The 21,311-nt window shown below is 39.7% G+C and overlaps 1 protein-coding gene across 2 annotated transcripts in view; it reads left to right on the plus strand.

Annotated features, from left to right (window-relative positions):
- Positions 1-21,311, plus strand: part of FRMPD4 (FERM and PDZ domain containing 4) — a 219,702-nt gene that overhangs the window by 145,791 nt on the left and 52,600 nt on the right. For both annotated transcript variants that reach the window (XM_042241812.2, XM_060407979.1), the window contains exons 4-5: positions 9,150-9,195; positions 18,596-18,700. In XM_042241812.2, coding sequence (XP_042097746.1) covers positions 9,150-9,195; positions 18,596-18,700 — 151 coding nt within the window. The remainder of the gene's footprint in view (positions 1-9,149; positions 9,196-18,595; positions 18,701-21,311) is intronic.

Here is a 21,311-nt window from a genome sequence, read left to right on the forward strand (position 1 = left end):
GTATAATACCATGCTCTGGTTTGGTTTCTGTTTACATGGAATATCATTCTCCATTCCTTTACTTTGAGCCTTTGTGCATCCTTAAAGCTGAAGTTCCTCTCTTGCAGGCAGCATATGGTTGTGTCAGCAATATCACCCCTCATTCAAGGAGAAAATGGTAGTGAGAGAGATCATAGAATTGGTAGAAGGCAAGCCAGTGTTCCCGGACAAGTGAATTCTATGATTCATCCCCTCTGTCTTTGCTGCTCTGAAAACTATTGTGGCTTCATTATGCCTGTTTCCTTTCTCTGCATCCCTTGAACCTTAGTAATAAAATGACAAGTAATCCAGTTCCTCCTCTTTGCAGTTATTGAAGTAAAGGCAATGTGCAGCAACAGTGAGGAGAGTGTTGATGTTTCATGAAGTCCATGACAGATCACACTTAATGTGTTGACCCTGTTTACATGATTGATTGTTAGCTGTTTCCACCCTCTCCAGCTAATGGCTTCAGTACCTGTTAGGAACTGATACAGTGGATAATTGCAGTCTCTGTTGAGAATGGTAGAAAGGTCAACTGGATGAAGCATTAAACCTCCATTTCAAATAGTCCTGTGGTGACTTTTCTGAAACAGAGGGACGTTATTTCCTCCAGCTTTGCCAGCAACTGGCTTTATATTATGACTAGTCATCAGAAATCTGTTTTTTTTTTTTTTCATATCTCCAGGTTCAGGTAAGAAGAGAAAATACTGGGTTAGCCATAAAGTTTGTTCAGATTTTTCTATAAGATGGTACAGATTAACCCGAACAAACTTTTCAGCCAACACCTAGGATTGTGATGTTCTTCTGAGAAAAGCATCATCAGAGAAATACTGTTTATCTGTTCTTCTTTTCATAAAGAGTGACTATCTACCAGCAGAGAGTTTAAGGGCTGAGATGCACTAGCTAGCTGAAAAGGATATTTTTCTATCTTCTTTGAGAAACTCTGAAGTTCAACAAGAAGAAAGACTTATGTGTACTTAGAAGTGAGAGTTCAAACACCATTTCACTGTGCCTTACCACCTTTCTTTCCAAATAAAAATACTGCCTATCAGTCTTTTGAATTATGTTAAGATGTGATTTTACAGTTCACAAAATCTTTCATATATCACCCTAAATTACCTCTTTATTTTGCCTTTTAAAAGCCTAACTTTTCAGCCTTCATGAATTGATTCCTGACTTCTACTGAAGAAGTTGAAAATCATATTGTTCACTTGTTTAGACCTTTAAAAAAAAAAAGACTCCTCCTGAATTTTGACATGGAATATATTCTTTACATTTTAGTTTGTTTTGCTTTTGCTTCATTTTATTCTGTTTTCCCAATCTTTGAGGAAGTCTCATTGCTCTTCACACATAAATTTGTGTTGATCTCTGTATTAGTTAAGGAAATCTGTTTATTCGGCCTATGAGGGAAATATACAATAGTGCATGCCAATGTGATTATATACTGCAGTATTAAGATCATGTAAATATCAAGTGGGAAAGTCAAAGAAAGGTGTCAAGCTATTCTACTCTAAGAGAAAGCAAACAAAAACTTTAGTTTCATTGTTGAAAGGGATTTTAATACCGAAAACCTCATTAGAATCTGAGATTCTTCACTTGCTGCAACAGAATCCCATCCAATAAAAATTAAAAAAAAATTTTAATTGGAGTATAGTTGCTTTATAGCCAATGAAGTTTTAAAATAGGCGGTGTCAGTTTTCATTTGCTATTATTTTCTCCTATTCTGAAGGCAGTCTTTTCACCTTGCTTATAGTTTCCTTTGTTGTGCAGAAGCTTTTAAGTTTAATTAGGTCCCATTTGTTTATTTTTACTTTTATTTCCAATATCCTGGGAGGTGGGTCATAGAGGATACTGCTGTGATTTATGTCAGAAAGTGCTTTGCCTATGTTCTCCTCTAGGAGTTTTATAGTTTCTGGTCTTACATTTAGATCTTTAATCCATTTTGAGTTTATTTTTGTGTATGGTGTTGGAAAGTGCTCTAGTTTCATTCTTTTACAAGTGGTTGACCAGTTTTCCCAGCACCACTTGTTAAAGAGATTGTCTTTAATCCATTGTATATTCTTGCCTCCTTTGTCAAAGATAAGGCGTCCATAGGTGCATGGATTTATCTCTGGGCTTTCTATTTTGTTCCATTGATCTATATTTCTGTCTTTGTGCCAGTACCATACTGTCTTCATGACTGGCTTTGTAGTAAAAATATACAAGCAACTCCTGCAGCTCAATTCCAGAAAAATAAATGACCCAATCAAAAAAATGGGCCAAAATACTAAATAGACATTTCTCCAAAGAAGACATACAGATGGCTAACAAACACATGAAAAGATGCTCAACATCACTCATTATCAGAGAAATGCAAATCAAAACCATAATCAGGTACCATTTCACACCAGTCAGAATGGCTGCAATCCAAAAGTCTACAAGCAATAAATGCTGGAGAGGGTCTGGAGAAAAGGGAACTCTCTTACACTGTGGGTGGGAATGCAAACTAGTACAGCCACTATGGAGAACAGTGTGGAGATTCCTTAAAAAAACTGGAAATAGAACTGCCTTATGACCCAGCAATCCCACTCTGGGTATACACACCGAGGAAACCAGAATTGAAAGAGACACGTGTACCCCAATGTTCATCACAGCACTGTTTATAATAGCCAGGACATGGAAGCAACCTAGATGTCCATCAGCAGATGAATGGATAAGAAAGCTGTGGTACATATACACAATGGAATATTACTCAGTCATTAAAAAGAATACATTTGAATCAGTTCTAATGAGGTGGATGAAACTGGAGCTGATTATACAGAGTGAATTAAGCCAGAAAGAAAAACACCAATACAGTATAGTAACACATATATATGGAATTTAGAAAGATAGTAACAGTAACCCTGTATGTATGTGAGAGAGCAAAAGAGACACAAATGTATAGAACAGTCTTTTGGACTCTGTGGGAGAGGGAGAGGGTGGGATGATTTGGGAGAATGGCACTGAAACATGTATAATATCATATATGAAACAAATCACCAGTCCAGGTTCGATGCATGATACTGGATGCTTGGGGCTGGTGCACTAGGATGACCCAGAGGGATAGTACGGGGAGGGAGGAGGGCGGAGGGTTCAGGTTGGGGAACACATGTATACCTGTGGTGGATTTATGTTGATGTATTGCAAAACCAATACAAAATATTGTAAAGTAATTAACCTCCAATTAAAATAAATAAATTTGTATTTTAAAAAATAAATAAAATACAGGTCAGATCCTGATTAAAAAAATAAAATAAAACTGCTTAAATCAAAAATAAAATAAAATAAAATGGGCTGTGATGCCAAAGAACGACCTGCAACCACTGACGTTGGGTGTCCCAAACATGTTTCAAGGGATTTTCCATCAAAAAAAATCTAAGAAAAGACTTTTGTTAAAAGAATGAAAAGAGAGGAATAAAACAAATTTTATAGGAGTGTTTTAGGGTAGATTAGACTATATTTTCCTATGCAGGTCAGCACTGTAATATAGGGATTAAAGTGATATTTTCACAAATTCAATCATTTTAAAAAATATTGGCACTCTAATTTGAGATTAATCTTTAAGAGTAGAAAATTCACTTGGCATTCAGTATGAAATTGTACTTCTCTAAATGTGCTCCTAACTGGATTTGTTTCAAGTCCCTAGCTGTTTTAAGCCTTCATAAAAAGAAGTTATCTGATTACTTGAATGAGCCATTTTTCATTCCAAATTCTAATTTGTCTGTTGTGGCTATTTTTAAATGGCTTTGATCTTCTTTATTTTCTCCTAGGATCTTAGGGTTAGGAATTCTAAGGAATTCAAAACATTATGGAGTTCTTGTCTGGCAGATTATAATTAAATAATTATAGGTGAGAGAAAACAGACTAAAAACACATCCCTAGTTCTAATGGTAAATAACATATTGGAATATTTTATTTCAATTGAGACAGCATCATTTACTCATTAAGTGGTAAAATTAAAATCAATATAGGTTATGTTTCAGATGAGTAACAGGGAATTACTATAGACACAGAATTTAAATGCTGTAAATATAATAGACATATTTTGGAAAATGGTTTCCATTTTCAAATTAATAATGTATACTGAGCAGTGCTTCTTTCTGACATGCTTGACAGGAAAATATTCTGTGTAAGGTGAAGTCATACATGGACACTACCTTTGAGACACTCACAGATTAATTGGTTGTGAATCTTTCTTTGTTGGTGTTGCAGACAGAATTTTAGATGGCCCCATGGATGATGCCTGTCTCTTAATGTTCATAATTTGTGTATTTCCCTCTCGTGTAATGTGGGTGGTACCTGTGATTTGCTTCTTGCCAAAAAAATATGGCAAAGGTGCTGGGATGTCACATCTGTGATTATGTTACATAAAATTATACCTTCCATTTTGCCAAAGGATTCTGTCTCCTTTTCCTTTGCTGACTGCCAGCAGGAACTGAAGCCCTTGGTCCAACAATCCCAAAAGAAACTATTTAATCCTGCCAAAAACCGTAAAAAGTCTACCTGGAATTGGATCTTTCCCAATGGAGCTTTCAGATGAGACCTTAGCCCTGGGTAGCACTTAATGGCAGTCTCATCAGAGAACTTGGATAAGATGACCAAGTTAATTCATACTCATGTGTCTGACTCATAGAAACTGTAAGATAATAAATGTGTGTTGTTTTAAGCTGCTAAGTTTATGGTAAGTTGCTATGCAGCACAAAATAACTAATGAAGCTGGCTTCTGTGATAGGACAGAATACTGATCCACATCATAATGCCCAGATCCTGTGGCTCTGCAGAAGTGATTCAGTTCAGGCAGGATGGAGCAGTTTTTCCTGAATTATCCAGGTGGACCCAATGTAATCACAAATGCCCTTATAGGTGAACGAATAAGGCAGGAGACTCAGGGAGAAATTGGAAGATGCTACATTGCTGTTTTTGAAAATGGAGGAAGGGGCCACAAACCAAAGAATATAGGAAGCCTCCAGAATCTGGAAAAGGTTCCAGAATGAATGCAGCCCTATTAACACCTTGATTTTAGCCTAGTGAGGCCCATTTCAGACTTTTGACCTCCAGACTTGTAAGATAACCAATTTGTGCTGTTTTAAGCCACTAATTTATTACAGCAGCAATAGGAAGCTAATGCAGTCTATGCTTATTCTGTTAGCATCTAACATGAATAATGAGTCCTTCCCCAGGGGTTTGTCTGCTCCTAACAGACTGTACTGGAGCTGTGAATATTCTTTTTCTTTTTCTGGAAATGAACAAATTACAAATACAGTGCCAGTGAGCATTGCTGTAGGGAAAATGAGCATCTTTTCCACAGCCTCGTGGGCCCATTCACTCTCCCCCACCCTACCACATCAGACCTCTCATTCTTGCACTTACCATTTTATTGTTTCTTCTTCAGATTTTAAGCACTCGCTGTCTTAGTTAAGGACTGTTTGGATTCAAATAATCTGATCTATTCAAGTCAGTTTTAAATAAAGTAAAGTTGGGAGTAAATGTAGCAGTTAGGTCTCAGGATAAAATCGTAAAGCAACTGTTCTTTTCCCTCATTGCCTGTTCAGAACAGCTGTCTAGGGCCAGGTCTTCATTCAAATCTCAGGCAGGTCCACAAATATATTAAGCATGTTCAGAAAATTTCTCCATTCATTCGAATACTTATAATCACAACAACTCTTATTCTGTCATCAATATGTTCATTTGTCACATGATAGTCAAAACTGCCAATGCCACAAAATTTCTCCCTTGCCCGTATTTCCAATCTGGGAAGCCTTCACTGTGTTAAGGGTCATTCCCCAAGATTTTTCTCCAGCTTTGGCACCTTCCACATTGAAATGAGGACAGGACAGTGAGGTAAAAAGCAGGAAATTCTCACTGTTTTGACACCAAGGTAATCCAGTATTGACTTCCTCTATCCATGGAAGATCATGACAGTTGATTTATGGGTACCTGTGCAGATTTCTAGAAGGTTTCTCTGTTGGGTTGTTCCAACTGCAGGTCCCTTGAATCAGATAGTACCCAGTGACTGGCTGTGTCCAACACTCCTCAGCTTCTACATCTTTCCAATAAGGCCCTCTTGCCCTGGAAGAAGCTCAGTTGAGCAATGCCTTTATTAAATGACCCCAGGGCACCATATCTACTGTGTCTTCCAGATATCATCACAGGAATTGCACACTTAGAGTCTGTCTCTGTGGAAGGGTAATAATCTTTCAAACGTAGCCTTTGCTCTTCGGCCATGTGCTGCTTGCACTGACCTTTCCCTATTACCTTTGTTTCAGTTAAGTCATGATTAATACCCCAAGATGAAAAAGGGTCCCAAACTCTGGTTTTAATCTCTTCTTTGAAAGTATGTAACACCCTGTTTTGGCATGTAGGGGTGACTGGCATCAGGCCTCAGCTGAACCTGCCTCAATCATTGTGGCATTCTCTAATAGGTGAACATATGTGACTCCCATCTTTTTTTTCCTTCTAGGATTAGAATCCTAAGGGACCCAAAGCACTATGGAGTTAATTCTTCTTGTCTGGCAGGTGATAATTAAGTACTTACAGATGAGTGAAACGAAAAATAAAAGCCCATTGCCAGAACTGACAACAGATATCATACTGAGATATTTGACTTCAGTCATTTTATTGATGTAAAATGATGAACAACCAGCCCTCAGGAATGGTGGGAACTAGGCCTGCTCAGGGGACCCTGGCATCTGTAATCTTTCCTCTTATTCAGTCATGATTGTGACTCAGCTTCCAGATCTTTGTCTGTATCTCTTAGTTCTGATTCTGGAGAGAGGACATCCAGTGGCCTCATTCCAACACTTGGGTCCAATCAGCTATGTCCCCAGGATACGTTCTGAGCCTATTGCCTACTGCTAAGGGCTCTGGGGACAGCCTTGGGTAGAGCAGGCCAGGCAGGACCAACAGGCACACACCACGGCTCAGTTCAGTTCGGTTGCTCAGTCGTGTCTGACTCTTTGCGACCCCATGAATCACAGTACGCCAGGCCTCCCTGTCCATCACCAACTCCCGGAGTTCACTCAGACTCACGTCCATCGAGTCCGTGATGCCATCCAGCCATCTCATCCTCGGTTGTCCCCTTCTCCTCCTGCCCCCAATCCCTCCCAGCATCAGAGTCTTTTCCAATGAATCAACTCTTCCCATGAGGTGGCCAAAGTACTGGAGTTTCAGCTTTAGCATCATTCCTTCCAAAGAAATTGCAAGGTGGATCTCCTTCAGAATGGACTGGTTGGATCTCCTTGCAGTCTAAGGGACTCTCAAGAGTCTTCTCCAACACCACAGTTCAGAAGCATCAATTCTTCGGCGCTCAGCCTTCTTCACAGTCCAACTCTCATATCCATACATGACCACAGGAAAAACCATAGCCTTGACTAGACGGACCTTAGTCGACAAAGTAATGTCTCTGCTTTTGAATATACTATCTAGGTTGGTCATAACTTTTCTTCCAAGGAGTAAGCGTCTTTTAATTTCATGGCTGCAATCACCATCTGCAGTGATTTTGGAGCCCAAACAAATGAAGTCTGACACTGTTTCCACTGGCTACCATACTCTGATTCTTCCTGCCACATCGTTCCATGCACTCAGTCCACACATTCACATGCCCAGCCCCCTAGAGATGGATGCCCACCTTGCCTCCAGTGTTTCACGTCCATGCGTCCCCTGACTGGGAACGTCCTCATCCACTTTCCCTCAGAGGCTAATGGGAGGATTTCTTTGGGATATAAGCCAGAGTGCAATGGCTCGGTCCTAGTGCTGTGAGGCTGAAGTTTGCCTAGGTGTGCCAGACTGCTCCCCAGAACTGCTCCACGAGGCTCCATGGCCACCAGCCATGCACTGTCATTTGTCTCATTCACCAAATTCTCATTTGATTACACTGTTGTTCTATTATTCCATCTAATGGGAACACGGTCTTGCCACTCCAGTTAGTGGGGCTTTCTGTCAACCCTTGGCAACTAGGAATTGATGGGATCAGACAGGCCTCTACCACCATCAACATCATCCTAAATGTTCTGATTCTTCATCCAGTTCTTGAGTTCTAGTCCTCTTTTTCTTCCCCATTGATTTCTCTTCTTCCCCACCCCCACTCCCTCCATCAGGGCCCAGCCGCCACCACTCCTGTGGCAAATCACATCGTCCTCCCCAGGCAATGGGCTTATAGTGGGGGGTTGAAGAGTACTTAATGCTAAAAATGCAATTTGTCATGACTTCTCCAAAGGAACAGCACTGCAATAGATCCCCTTGTCTTGAATCATTTGGGCAGGACGTCACAAAAGCAGGTAATTAATTACCACCTAAACTATAGAAAAAGTCAGCCCCTGCTCAACAAAATGGCAACTGACCTTTCTCCTACTCAGTATAAAAAAGGAACAAAGGAAGGAAGAAAAACTATTGCAACCTATAATAAGATTTTTCCTCAAAGGGTCAAGTTATTTGAAAGGTTTGGCTTACTTGGGGGAAATTAAATAAACCATGACATTGTATTACGTTGTCCTGCTCTTGGCTACACAGTGTTCACTATGGTGAACAATATTTCCCAACGAGTGCCCTTCTGAAATGTTTATCAGCTCAAGATCCTAGGCATTGTTACCTTAGCCATAGAAAGCCACACAGCATGGGAAGTCACATTTGCTGGGATCCTGTTTTTACATAAGAAACCTATGATGACATTTTTCTTTTCCTGATGCTGACCCTAAGAAGATAATGATGTTCAGTGAATTGATACCATTTTAAAAAATCTATCCCCTTCCAGAAAATTGCACAGACATTTTAAGCAGCTAAAGGAAAGTCAGAAGGGGAGAATCAATTTTGAGAGACTCAGTCGATGCTTTTAAAATCCGACCTTCCTTCAGCGAGTTTTATTTTAGGGCCCTGCTGTTCAGTGTTGCAGATTATATCACCCAATATAAATCGAACAGGAGGCTTTCCACTGGGTAAACATTTGATTCTGGTTTTCTCTGTGGTCTGAAAGCTCACTTCTGAGCCTTTTGAATCTCTGCCCTGGGAGTCCAAGAAACATTCTCCAACATCACACATTTTGTTTCAAAAGAGCACCGTCACCGGTAGAGCCCAGGCTCTGTGCATATCATAAATACTTTTTTTCCTCTCTCTTACAGAAGCTGCAAAGAGTCGATACTCCTCACTGTTATTCAGCCTTACCCTGTAAGTGTCCTGTGAGTAAAAGTGACTGTGTCTGTTTTCTCAGATTTCCAGTCTCCTCCTGCCACTCCACTCCAGGGAATAACAGCAGAGAGAAATAGCATGCATTCATAGTACCAGTTCCAAAATCTTGATTATATGTATTTTGTACTCTATGATAAAAACCCTTCATTGGAGAGAAAAGAAAGTGATGCATTTCCCAAATATCTTGGAAATCAACTTTTCAGTCCTATGTGCCTCTCATATCTGGAAATGACACAAAACTCAAGAATTTCCTTGTGATTCTTTTAAGTTTCCAGGTTAAGAATCACAAGTCTAAAGGGAATATCTAATTGTAAGAAGTTAAAGCATGATTATTTTCCTTATCCCCACCTAAATAATTTGGTGGGACTTTAAAGTTGAGAAATAACTGGAATATACTGATTGCTGATATATCCCAGGAAGCAGATGATCAAGGTTGTGGGAGTAATTCCAGTGAGAAATAATTGTGATCTGAAGTAGACTAATGATGGGAAGAGGTGGATGGATTTGAAAATATCTTGGACTTATACCTGAAGGGCCTTAGTAAGTGGTTAGGACAAGTATGAAAGTTTAAAAAGTATAAAATAATAAAGATATCATTCAAAACAACTATTTACAATAGCTAGGACATGAAAGCAACCTAGATGTCCATCGACAGGTGAGTGGATAAAGAAGCAGTGGTACATATACACAATGGAACATTACTCAACCATATAAAGAAATGCATTTGAGTCAGTTCTATGAGGTGGATGAATCTAGAGCCTATTATACAGAGTGAAATAAGTCAGAAAGATAAAAACAAATATTATATATTAACACATATATATGGTATCTAGCAATGGAGGCTCAGACAGAGAGAACAGACTGTGGACACAGGGTAGCAGGGAAGCAGAGGGTGGGACAAATGTGGAAACATGCACACTACCATATGTAAAATAGATGAGCCAGTGGGAATTTGCTGTATGACTCAGGGAGCTTGAACCAGGGCTCTGTGACAACCTAGAGGGGTGAGATGAGGTGGGAGGTGGGAGGGAGGTTCAAGAGGGAGGGGATATATGTATACCTATGGCTGATTCAAATTGCTATATGGCAGAAACCAACAGAATCTTGTAAAGCAATTATCTTTCAATTAAATAAACTTTAAAATATATATAATTAATAGCAAAGAATAATAATAATTTGGTGCAGATGTTGGACAGTTCAGTAGGTTGTCAGAAGGGTGGAGGATGATTAAAATTGTACTGCCTTGAGTTCCCATGATTTTTTTTAAAACAACTTTATCATGGTATAATTTGCATATCACAAACTTCATCCATTGTAAGAATATAATTCCATGATCTTTACAAAGTTTATTGAGGTATGCAACTGTCACCACTATCCAGTCTGAGAACACGTGTATCACCCCAACAGGATTCCTTATTCCCATTTACAGTAAATCCCTTTTCCTACCCTTAGTCCTGAGCAGCCACTAGTTAACTATTTATTTATTTCTATAGATTTGCCATTGCTTGTGAATTTCACACATGGGCAGTGAACTAAAAAATACCAAGTCCAATTCCTTCAGATTTTTTTCCCCAAATGTCTGCTGTCAGTATCTTGTGTGGCCTTTAGGTGGAAGAACAGAAATTCCAGCCTGCTTATACGTCTTTTTTCTTCCCCATAAAGATTTCTACATCAGTTCAAAGGCTCTGGTATTTGGCAGTCTCCATCTTCTGACCAAACTCTTCATCTCCCCTGTCATAAAATTTTCTTGCTAAGCACTGTAGACTAGGCATTTTAGGCAGGAAAAAATATGTACTCAAGTTTGTAGTAAGATCACGAGACACCAAGTTATGCCATGGGGGAACATTGCTACATATATTAAAAGCAATTTAATACTGAGTGTTACTTTTAGTGCTGTTTGACACAACTAGACACACACACACACACACTTGGATTTGAAATCTAAGGACACAGTAGGATGTAAAAGCCAGAGAAGGCAATGGCACCCCACTCCAGTACTCTTGCCTGGAAACTCCCATGGACAGAGGAGCCTGGTAGTCTGCAGTCCATGGGGTCGCTGAGAGTTGGACACGACTCAGTGACTTCACTCACTTTTCACTTTCATGCATTGGAGAAGGAAATGGCAACCAACTCCAGTGTCCTTGCCTGGAGAATCCCAGGGACAGGGGAGCCTGGTGGGCTGCCGTCTATGGGGTCGCACAGAGCTGGACACGACTGAAGCGACTTAGCAGCAGCAGCAGGATGTAAAAGCACCAGAAGTTGAGATCTAGCTCCCAACAGTATAACAGGTGACTCCCACAGCTGCTTCAATCCCAGTTTCCTCATCTGTGTGAGGAGAGGGTCAGATGGCATCCCATCTAAGGGCCTTTCACATCCACTACCTCATGACCCAGTGATTCCTTCCTTAGAAAGTACAGCTCATCTGTCTTCAGATTATTTCGTTTAAACCAGTAGTCACTCACACCCACTTCAGATCTATCCATTCTTCTTCATTTCTCTGCAGTGAACAGATACATTTTGGTAAAGCCAATGTAAATGTCTGTCATATGTAAGTGATTGACCAACCAGAAATTCCTGGTAAAACTTTAAGTTTACATTGTCTTTCCTGAATTATCTCTCCCTGCTTTATAACCCATTAGCAATGCAAGATCAGAACTATTTTACTCCAAACCAGGTTATTTTTCCAACATGGGATCACACTTTACCTGGCACAGTAAGCCTAGAGGAGTTTTACATATAAGTCAAGGGTTTTGTCTTATGGCTTTGCTTGCTGTTTTTGCCTTTTCAGTCTGCATGACTTGTTATTCATATCAATACTCATTACTATTCGTGAATCATGGAACTTACTTTTAACAGATAATCTGGAATTTTCTAGGAGTTCAGTTGGCTTCTGCTGTTGTGCTATATTAACATTCAGGAGTGTTGCTTAGTCTTGCGGCCAGCAGTTGCACCTTTCAGAGTCACTCGCTCCTGGCCAGTTATTGTAGATGCATGCTCAACTTTGACTTTCCTCTGACCAACCCTCCTTCCTCCTGAAATGCTCTTCACATACTCTACCTGCCACCTCCTCAGCCTCACCAAATCCTTCTTACCTTTCAAGTCTTAGTACAGATTCTGCATGCTACCTCGGCGTTTCTCAACATCAGCATCATTGGGCTGGAGAATTCTCTGTTGGGAGGTGTGTCTAGCAGCAGCCCTGGCCTCTACACACTAAATGCCAGTAGCATGCTGTCCCAAGTGGTCACAACCAAAAATGCCTCAGACACTGTTATACATTCCCTGGGGACCAAAATCACCCCTATTTGGGAACCAATGTGTCACTAAAGCCTTCTCTTTTTGATCCAGTCCAAAGTGGCTTTTTCCTCCTCTGAACTGAAAGAATTGAAACCTTAAAGTTACTTAAATAGATACATCAAATGAAGAGAGGAGTGCAAATGAGAAAAGAGACTGCAGATTTTTACTTTTATTTTTGTGTTTGGATTTTCCTGCAAGCAAATGGCTTTTTTTAAAAAATCAGATTTTATGTATTTGCTAAACATTTTCTTGGCAACCAAAATTGACAGAAATGAAGGATCCACTAGACCAAAAGAAAGTCAGTTAATCTACTTTTATTACAGACAAGAGAAATTAGCATTTTAATTTCTTCGCAACTTATTGGTCGGCAGTTTTTATGTTGTATTTCTTCTGCGTAATAAGATCCAGTCAAGACAGAGAGCCAGTGTTTATACCTTTTGGCACACTCCATGTGTTCCCAGGGCACCCCAACATGACCCAGCCATAGCAATCAACCTCCAGTGAGGTTCAGGTCAATGGGGTCTAGGAGAAAACTAAGGATTCCCAAAATTCTTTGGGTTTTTTTTGTTGTTGTTGTTGTTGTTTTATTCTTTATTGTCTTTATTTTCCAAGTTTTGGCCCCCAAACTTGGCAAAACATCATGGAGATTCGTACAAACATGCATATACATATATACACACACACTTAAGTTTAAAGCCTCAGTTCCTCATTAAACCTTGTGCTCAGGTTCCTGTTAAGAAGAGGTAAAATGGTGAGAAGCTAACAATCAGGGAAAATATGAATGAATCCCAATTGATAACTTTCTTGTTATGAATTAAAGCAGATATTTTAAGGCAAAATCTAACATCTTGCTAAAACTTCCACTGAACTACAGACTTGGATACTTACAAGCAAATAAATAAAAACCCGCCTTACACACATCAATATGGTTTAATGACAAGCTAGCTGAGGAGCTGCATTTTGTTATTTCAGGTAACTTTCCCAAAATTCTTTGATGAGAAATAATTCTTAATGGGTTTTGCCTTCTTATTTTAAGTATTATGGAGGCCTCAGCTGCCACCATTTTTACCTTATTTCTTAGAGAAGAATCATGGAAGAACAGAAGGAAATACAGAAGCTGGAAAATATGTGCTGGCAATACTTTTCCTCAAAGACAACCAGAGTAAACATTTTGGCTTATTTACTTCCAGTCTATCAGTAGTTATATCATATGTACATTTTTTTCTGCTTCATTTACTTAGTATATCAAGCATTTTCCTGTATCATCAAGGTTTCTATATAAGCATTATATATAGTCTATAAAACACTGCATTGACCCAAGATCCTTAACCAGCATCCATCATTAGGCCCACTGTCTCTCATATGGTTCTATTATAAACAAATCCACAAAGAACATCTTTGTGTGTAAATCTTTATCTGTATTTAGTCACATTTCCTCAGGATGGAGTTTTAGAAGAGGAATATTTGGGTTACTTGTGGATTTTATTTGTTTTCTTCTGACATACCATCTTATTCCCTTATACTGTTACCATTTTTAATCCCAGATCTTTCTTGGCCAGCTGCTCCCTTCTTTCCTTTCCATAGTTCCCAAGTCTAGAACTTTCAGAGCGTCCCAATCCAACATTACCTGAGACAGTGAGTATTTAAACAGTCTCTGTAATCTCCCCTCTCATAACCCTAGATCATTTGGATTGGGCTAAGTTACTCTCATTTCTGGCATCCCTATGCTACCATGTTTCTCCTTCCCTCTAGGCCAAAGAGCTGAGAGATCTACTTGTCTGCCTCTCACTTCCTGTCTACCTTCCACTGTGTTCCACATGCCTGAGCGAGGCTACACACCTTTTCATGGAAGCTCCTCTGTAGTAGATGCCATCAGGACCCAGAACATATTCCCCTTGGCATGTGAGCATGGTAGCCCAATTTCCAACTGAAAGCACCAGGGATTCTTTGCCTGTGGGCCCTTTCACCACAGGGCCATGCTCCTGGAGCAGGCCAGAAATGCTCTATGAGCATTCCACTAGGAATTCTCACTCCCAGAAGAACAGCCACCTCTCATCACTGATTGACAGGAGCTGGTAGATAAATAACCCAGTTCCCTCTCTCTTCAGTCAACTTCAAGGCATGTAGCCTGCCATGTTTTTCAGATCTTCCCAGCATGGTTCAACTCCAGTTGCTGACTGTGGTGCCTGACTAAACAATGAATGCTTTGTTGGCTTCCTCACCCTCCCCTGCTCACCTGCGCATGCTTTCTAGGAGCATCTCCCAAATCAGCTATCATCTTATGAATTCTGGTCTTAGGGTCTGCTTGGAAGAACTCCAGTCACCCAGTGATAACTGTAGGCTAGTTAATCTTCACTATACAAGTAGTACTTTAGAGCTACAGAATTGCAAGTTCAAGATCTTACACTTCAGCTTCAGAAAATTTATCTTATGTAATTTTGTTTCAAACTAAGTCCTAGTGACTTAGAACATCTAAGAACATCAGAAGAATGTCAGCCATCTATCATGGCCATCTTTGCAACAGGGAATTTGAAAAGAGGTGCAGGGGTTGATTAGAGGCCTTTTAATCGTAAAATTAATTAACAGCAGGAAAATCTGATTATTCTAAATAGTAATTATTTGTCATTTCCACCACAGGATATGAAGTGCTTGTGATCAGCACCTCCTGGTCAGCATGTTGCCAGGAATTAATTCATCAGGTTTTTGGATGGTGCACGTTGTCTATTTTTTAGCCAGAGAGAAACACTTCAGTCAAAACTGTAGTCATGACTAGTTTACATACCTCATGTACCAGAAGTAACTCTAGTCAGTGGAAGAAATCATTACTTTATTGAGTCAAATTCAATTACCTTCAGACTTGAAGAGCTTATGTTTTTACTGTCAAAAAGTAGTTTTTAGAATGTGTATCTATTATATGAAATAGTCACAAATCCAGAACAACAACAACAAAATGCAACTTGTGTAGATTCTTGGACTTTCATCCTAAGTCTAATAGAAATATGTATAAAGTCTTCAAAATACGTATAAAGTTCAAAATACGTATAAAGTAACATTTACCTTGGCTATCTAGTTTCTTTTCTGGTTTTCCTAAGTTACCAGGATTGTTATTAGGGCATGGGAAACTTTGGGTTGGCCAAAAAGTTCGTTCAATATTTTTCATAAGCTGTTATGGAAAACCCAATCAAACTTTTTGGCCAACCTAATAAATTCAGGAATGGATCTCCAAGAGGTAGGCATGCATTAGCTATGAAACAACCTTCCCCATCTTGACCAATTCTGCTCTAAGGGGCCACTTTTAAGGGCAGTAACATTATGTACTTCCATGGGACCATCATGGCATTCTAAGATTATGCAGCAAATGAGATGTGTGGAAAACTACATTCTGTTAAATATACTTTTTATTGAGGCAAGGAATTATGTAGAACATTTTAGAAAAATGAGGTAAAATATTACATTTAGAAATTCAGATACATAATGGAATAAACCTCAGCATCTGGTGCATGGAACATATGTGAAATACATCATTCCCAAACAATGCTGAGAAAGTGGGGTGTTCTCACATTCAAATATCTCTAATTAGCAATGCCTGTTCTGGGTAGCTTTATTACAGCCACTTCACTCGAGCTAAACACATTGTGCCAATGTAAATATCCCCTGCTTAAAATCATTACCGGAAAATAATGTTTTCCCTTTAGCTAAAAAATGGCATATCAAAAGCAAATGAACTCACTACTGTATGATTTGTTCGTTCATTATGACTAAGCTTGGCCTGTAATTATGGTACCGAAGAGAACACCTCTGTACCACGACTTCAGCTTTGCAGTAGGACTTTTAAGTCACGTTGAGCATGCTCAAAGCTTTTCTTTTTAGGAGCAGCCATTCAGAGATTCTTTTGCAGGGCAGCAGGTGTGTTTCACTTCGTTTTGTTTTTAAAGGGCAGCCATTCCCTTTAACATCTTGCATAAATGGGAGAATTGAAATTCTGGAGGCCAAACCATCCATCCATACCGCCCTTAAGACACAGGGGAACTTTTGAAATAACAGAATTTTCTCAGCATTAAGGCAAACTCCACCCAGGAATACACACACGTTTTATAATGAGTTTTTCCAACAATGATTTTGTTTTATTATCACAAAAAAAAAAAAAACACATAACAGAAATCTTCCATATTTGAGTGTACAGTTCTGCGGCATCGAGTACATTCACAATCTTGCGCACCCATTGACACTCTGGAATTCCAGGGCATTTTCACCACCCCAAAAGGAAACCCCATAGCCATTAAACAGTCACTCCTCATTCTCCCCACCCTCTCAGCCTCTGGCAACTACTAACCTGCTTTCTGTCTCTGTGGATTTTCTTATTCTGGACATTTCATGTAAGTGGAATCAAATCATAAAATATGTGGCATTTTGTGCCTGGTTTCTTTCACTTACCATGATGTTTTCAAGGTTCATCCATGTTGTAGCATGTATCAGAATTTCATGCTTGTTGTAGCTAAATAGTATTCCATTGTATGGATGTTGTTGTTTCTGTTGCTAAGTTGTGTCCAACTCTTTGCAACCCCATGGACTGTCGCCTGCCAGGCTCCTCTGTCCATGGGATTTCCCATGCAAGATTACTCAGTGGGTTGCCATTTTCTCCTTCAGGAGATCTTCCCAAGCCACAGATTGAACTCCTGTCTGCTGCATTGGTAGTCAGATTCTTTACCGCTTAGCCCCAGGGAAGCCCATTGTATGGATAGAGCACACCTAACTTATCCATTCCAACATATTGTTTTTAAATTGATCTCAAGTATACTTGTATTTGAAAAAGATGGAAATCTTTTTTTTTTCATTTTATTTAAAATTCAAAATATGGGATACTCTAACTGGCTTTCATGCTTTGAGATGATTGCAGTACACAGGAGGTTGAGCCTCCATTGATTCTAGAGTTAATTACTAGAATTCTTTACACAACATTCTCAATCTCTTAGAACTGTATAGTATGAAGAACGTTAAATTGAACTACGTGGTATATCCAGTATTTGCAATTGTAGGATTTTAAAATTGCAATTGTATGATTCAGGCTAACTATTTACCTCTATATAAGGTTCAATAGAGAATGCAGAATAAACAGGTGTTGCTTGCAACATGGTAGTCACCTACCATGTGAGTTCCCTTCCCCTTGGGCTTCATGAAAACTGTTCAAAGAGGCTACTTTTCAGATGAAGTCCATTTCCCAAGATCATATCCTTTGAGCAGGTTTTCTCATTGTCCTTTGCATTTCTAAGGGGGAACAACTGAATCTCTCAGCCCCTCTTTCCAACGAAAGACAAAGGGCCTATAAGGTGAGGCAGAACATGAAGTTGACTTTCTATTTTTTTATATTATTTCTTATTTATTTATTTTATTGAAGTGTAATCGACTTACAATATTGTGTTAGTAATTACTGCTGTCAAGCAAAGTGATTTAGTTGACTTTCAATCCTAAATCAAGGCCTCTTTGCTACCTTGCCCAGTAAGATTATAGGATCACAGGTTACTAACAAGAGGCTGAAGCTCAAGTTTTGGGCTCATAAAGCGTGGCACCTTTCGTATGTGTGTATGTACCCTTTCCTGTTCACATTCCCATATGCCCTTAATATAAATAACAATGAGATTATCAGTTATTTTAGAACTGTCAGTGGCTCTTCTCCACCGTGTTAAAATAGATTATTAATGATCAACTTGTTATAAACTGAACATGAGATTTGGCCACCCCCTCACCTTCTATTGATACATTGCCCTCAAAACTCTGTACTGAAGGCAGGATTTACATATTTCCACGACTGTCATTTTAAAAGATCCTTGGAAATGTGCTCTGGAAGAACATGGAACATGCTGTTTATAGTTCTGGTCTGGTGGCTAAATCAAACTTACTACTTGATGAGCATGACAGGATTTTGATTGCATCCATCATTCATATTTAGTCTTTGAATTGGGCATGTACCAAACCCTTTTGAGCAAAAATGTTAAATAGCTAGGAAGATAAAGATAAAAAACAGCTCTTATCAGGTTGACCTTATGTTACCAATAATCAGATCAAATATTTTCTTTCTTTTTTCTAGTCTCCCAAATCAGCATTTATTAGTGCTGCAAAAAAGGCAAGATTAAAGTCCAATCCAGTCAAAGTACGGTTCTCCGAGGAGGTCATCATCAATGGCCAAGTGTCGGTGAGTTGACAGTCACCTACTGGTAACTCACAGAGAGCCAATTGCCCCACTGGAATGATCAGTTCAAAATGGGTTGTTGGCTTTCACAGGGTATCGAATCTCAAGATTGTGAAGGGATTGAGAGATCGCCAGGTTGTGCCTGCTGTGTTCCTCTTCCTTCTTTGTTTTTTTTTTAAAAGATCTATTAATTTTATTTTATTCTTTATTTTGTGTTTTGGCTGTGCTGGGTCTTCGTTGCAGCACATTGGCTCTCTCTAGCTGAGGTGAGATGGCTTCTCATTGTGGTGGCTTCTTTAGTTGGGGAGCATGAGCTGTAGGCCAGAGGGCTTCAGGAGTCGTAGACCATGGGTTCAGTAGTTGTGGCCCCCTGGCTTAATTGTTCCTCGGCATGCAGAATCTTCCTGAACCAAGGATTGAACCGGTGTTCCCTGTGTTGCAAGGCGGATTCCTTTTATTTTTTTAATTGTGTAAGGTGGATTCTTAACCAAACCCAGAATACGTAGTAGTCCATTATTTCCCTGAATGTTTCTAGGCTTAGGGACCTCACTGCTTTGCAAAGGAATTCATTTGATTTGAGATCTCTGACCTCGCCTCCTGTTGAGTAGACTATGCCCCTTTGAAATGTTCACGTACTTCTCCCCATTCTGCCAACTAAGCATTCTTCCATGTGACAGCCCTTTCTGTATTCTGAGAAGGGTTTCCTCTAAGTTTTTCTTATCCAAAATAAAATGTCTCTATTCTTTCAAATAATCAAAATGGAAAGAAGTTAAAATGATGGAAAAGTCTCCTGTATTCAACCAGGACTGAGGAAATACTGCTCAAACCTCCATCAATAAGTCTTGATAGGAATCATGGCTACTCAGGCACATAATTGATCTTCAAAATGAATAATGCAACTATTGATGGCATGCTTATTTTCAGTTTTCTCCCCAAAAATAAAGCCTAGTGTTTTTATTTTTTTTTAATTTTTATTTTTTTACTTTATTTTACTTTACAATACTGTATTGGTTTTGCCATACATTGACTTGAATCCACCACGGGTGTACATGTGTTCCCAAACATGAACCCACCTCCCTCCCCATAACATCTCTCTGGGTCATCACCGTGCACCAGCCCCAAGCATGCTGTATCCTGCATCGGACATAGACTGGCGATTCGATTCTTACCTGATAGTATACATGTTTCAATGCCATTCTCCCAAATCATCCCACCCTCTCCCTCTCCCGAGCCTAGTGTTTTTAGTTTTTAGAAAGCTACCCTCCAGGGCACTCATATTTTTTGGACCTTTGAAGTGCCAGCTTTTGGTGTTGAGGTATTGTTGTTTAAGTAAACTTACAGGGATAAAATGGCATCCATGATATACTTGGTATGGGCCACAGACTCTTCCCTGAGGGTGGTCCTGGATGTGAATTTGAAGATACAAGCCTTCAGATCCTTGGCAAGGCACTCATGGTGCAAGTGTCTTCTTGCCAAAACTTGCTGCCCTGCATCTGTTCCGCTTGGACGTAGGATATAGGACAGCTCTGGGGGTCGATCATCTCCTTCATCCGCCATGGACTAACCACAGGCTTGAACATGGCAGGGACATTCAGTCTCTTGTCTGCTGCTCAGCCTGTGACTGGCTTCCTTTCCAGTCTCCTCTTGCTCTTCTGAGTCATTGTGTGGCCTTCCTTTTAGACATGGAGCCTCACTCACTCAATGAATAAGGCAGCAGGAAAGTCATGTGTGAAACCCATAGGAGTAGAGAGGAGGAGAGGGGAGTCAGAGAAAGAAACAGGAAGTGAAAGGCCAAAGCCTTTTTCAGGCATACCTGGAAACTGAATTCTCTTGGACCAACTGATGGACATTAGCAAATCTGTGGCCATCTGGTCTCCATTTCCTCATCTGCAACACAAGGGACTTATGCTTTCATGATTGCTGGCTTTCCCTCCATTCCTAAGACTTCTTGACCAACCACATGTTTGTGGAACTCACCCACTTTGGCTTCTTATTCCCCATTTCATCCCTCCCTACTTCCAGTTAAAGAGAATTCAAAGAAACACATTTCTTTTATTTACTTTTGGTTGTGTTTCAAGTATCTCTTTTGACTTACTTTTAAGTTATCTGTTTGTTACAGTGTTTTATTTTAACTCATGTATCCCTTGGAGTTTAAGGAACATGCCACTCATTCATGTCTGACTTTTTGTGACCCCATGGACTATACAGTTCATGGTATTCTCCAGGCCAGAATACTAGAGTGGGTAGCCTTTCCCTTCTCCAGGGGATCTTCCCTGCCCAGGGAATCAAACCCAGGTCTCCAGCATTGCAGGCCGATTCTTTACCAGCTGACCCACCAGGGAAGCCCAAGGAACATGTCTAAGTGGCTTAAAAATCATTTCGCAAAATTACTTTAAACTCGAAGCTTATTAATGTTTATGATTTGCCATCATGACTCCTGCCAACAGGCATCACGTGAAACATCATCATTTCTGGTCTGATTCTGCTCAAGACATGTTGCTCTGCTAAAATCTGGCCTTGTGGTCCCAAACATTGTGCTTTAATTACAAAGGAATTATTTCTGTTATTGTGCTTTGCAGTGGGAGGCCTTGATTTAAATTAATTTAAAATAAAG

Source organism: Ovis aries, chromosome X (genome assembly GCF_016772045.2).
Source record: "Ovis aries strain OAR_USU_Benz2616 breed Rambouillet chromosome X, ARS-UI_Ramb_v3.0, whole genome shotgun sequence".
NCBI lineage: Eukaryota > Metazoa > Chordata > Mammalia > Artiodactyla > Bovidae > Ovis > Ovis aries.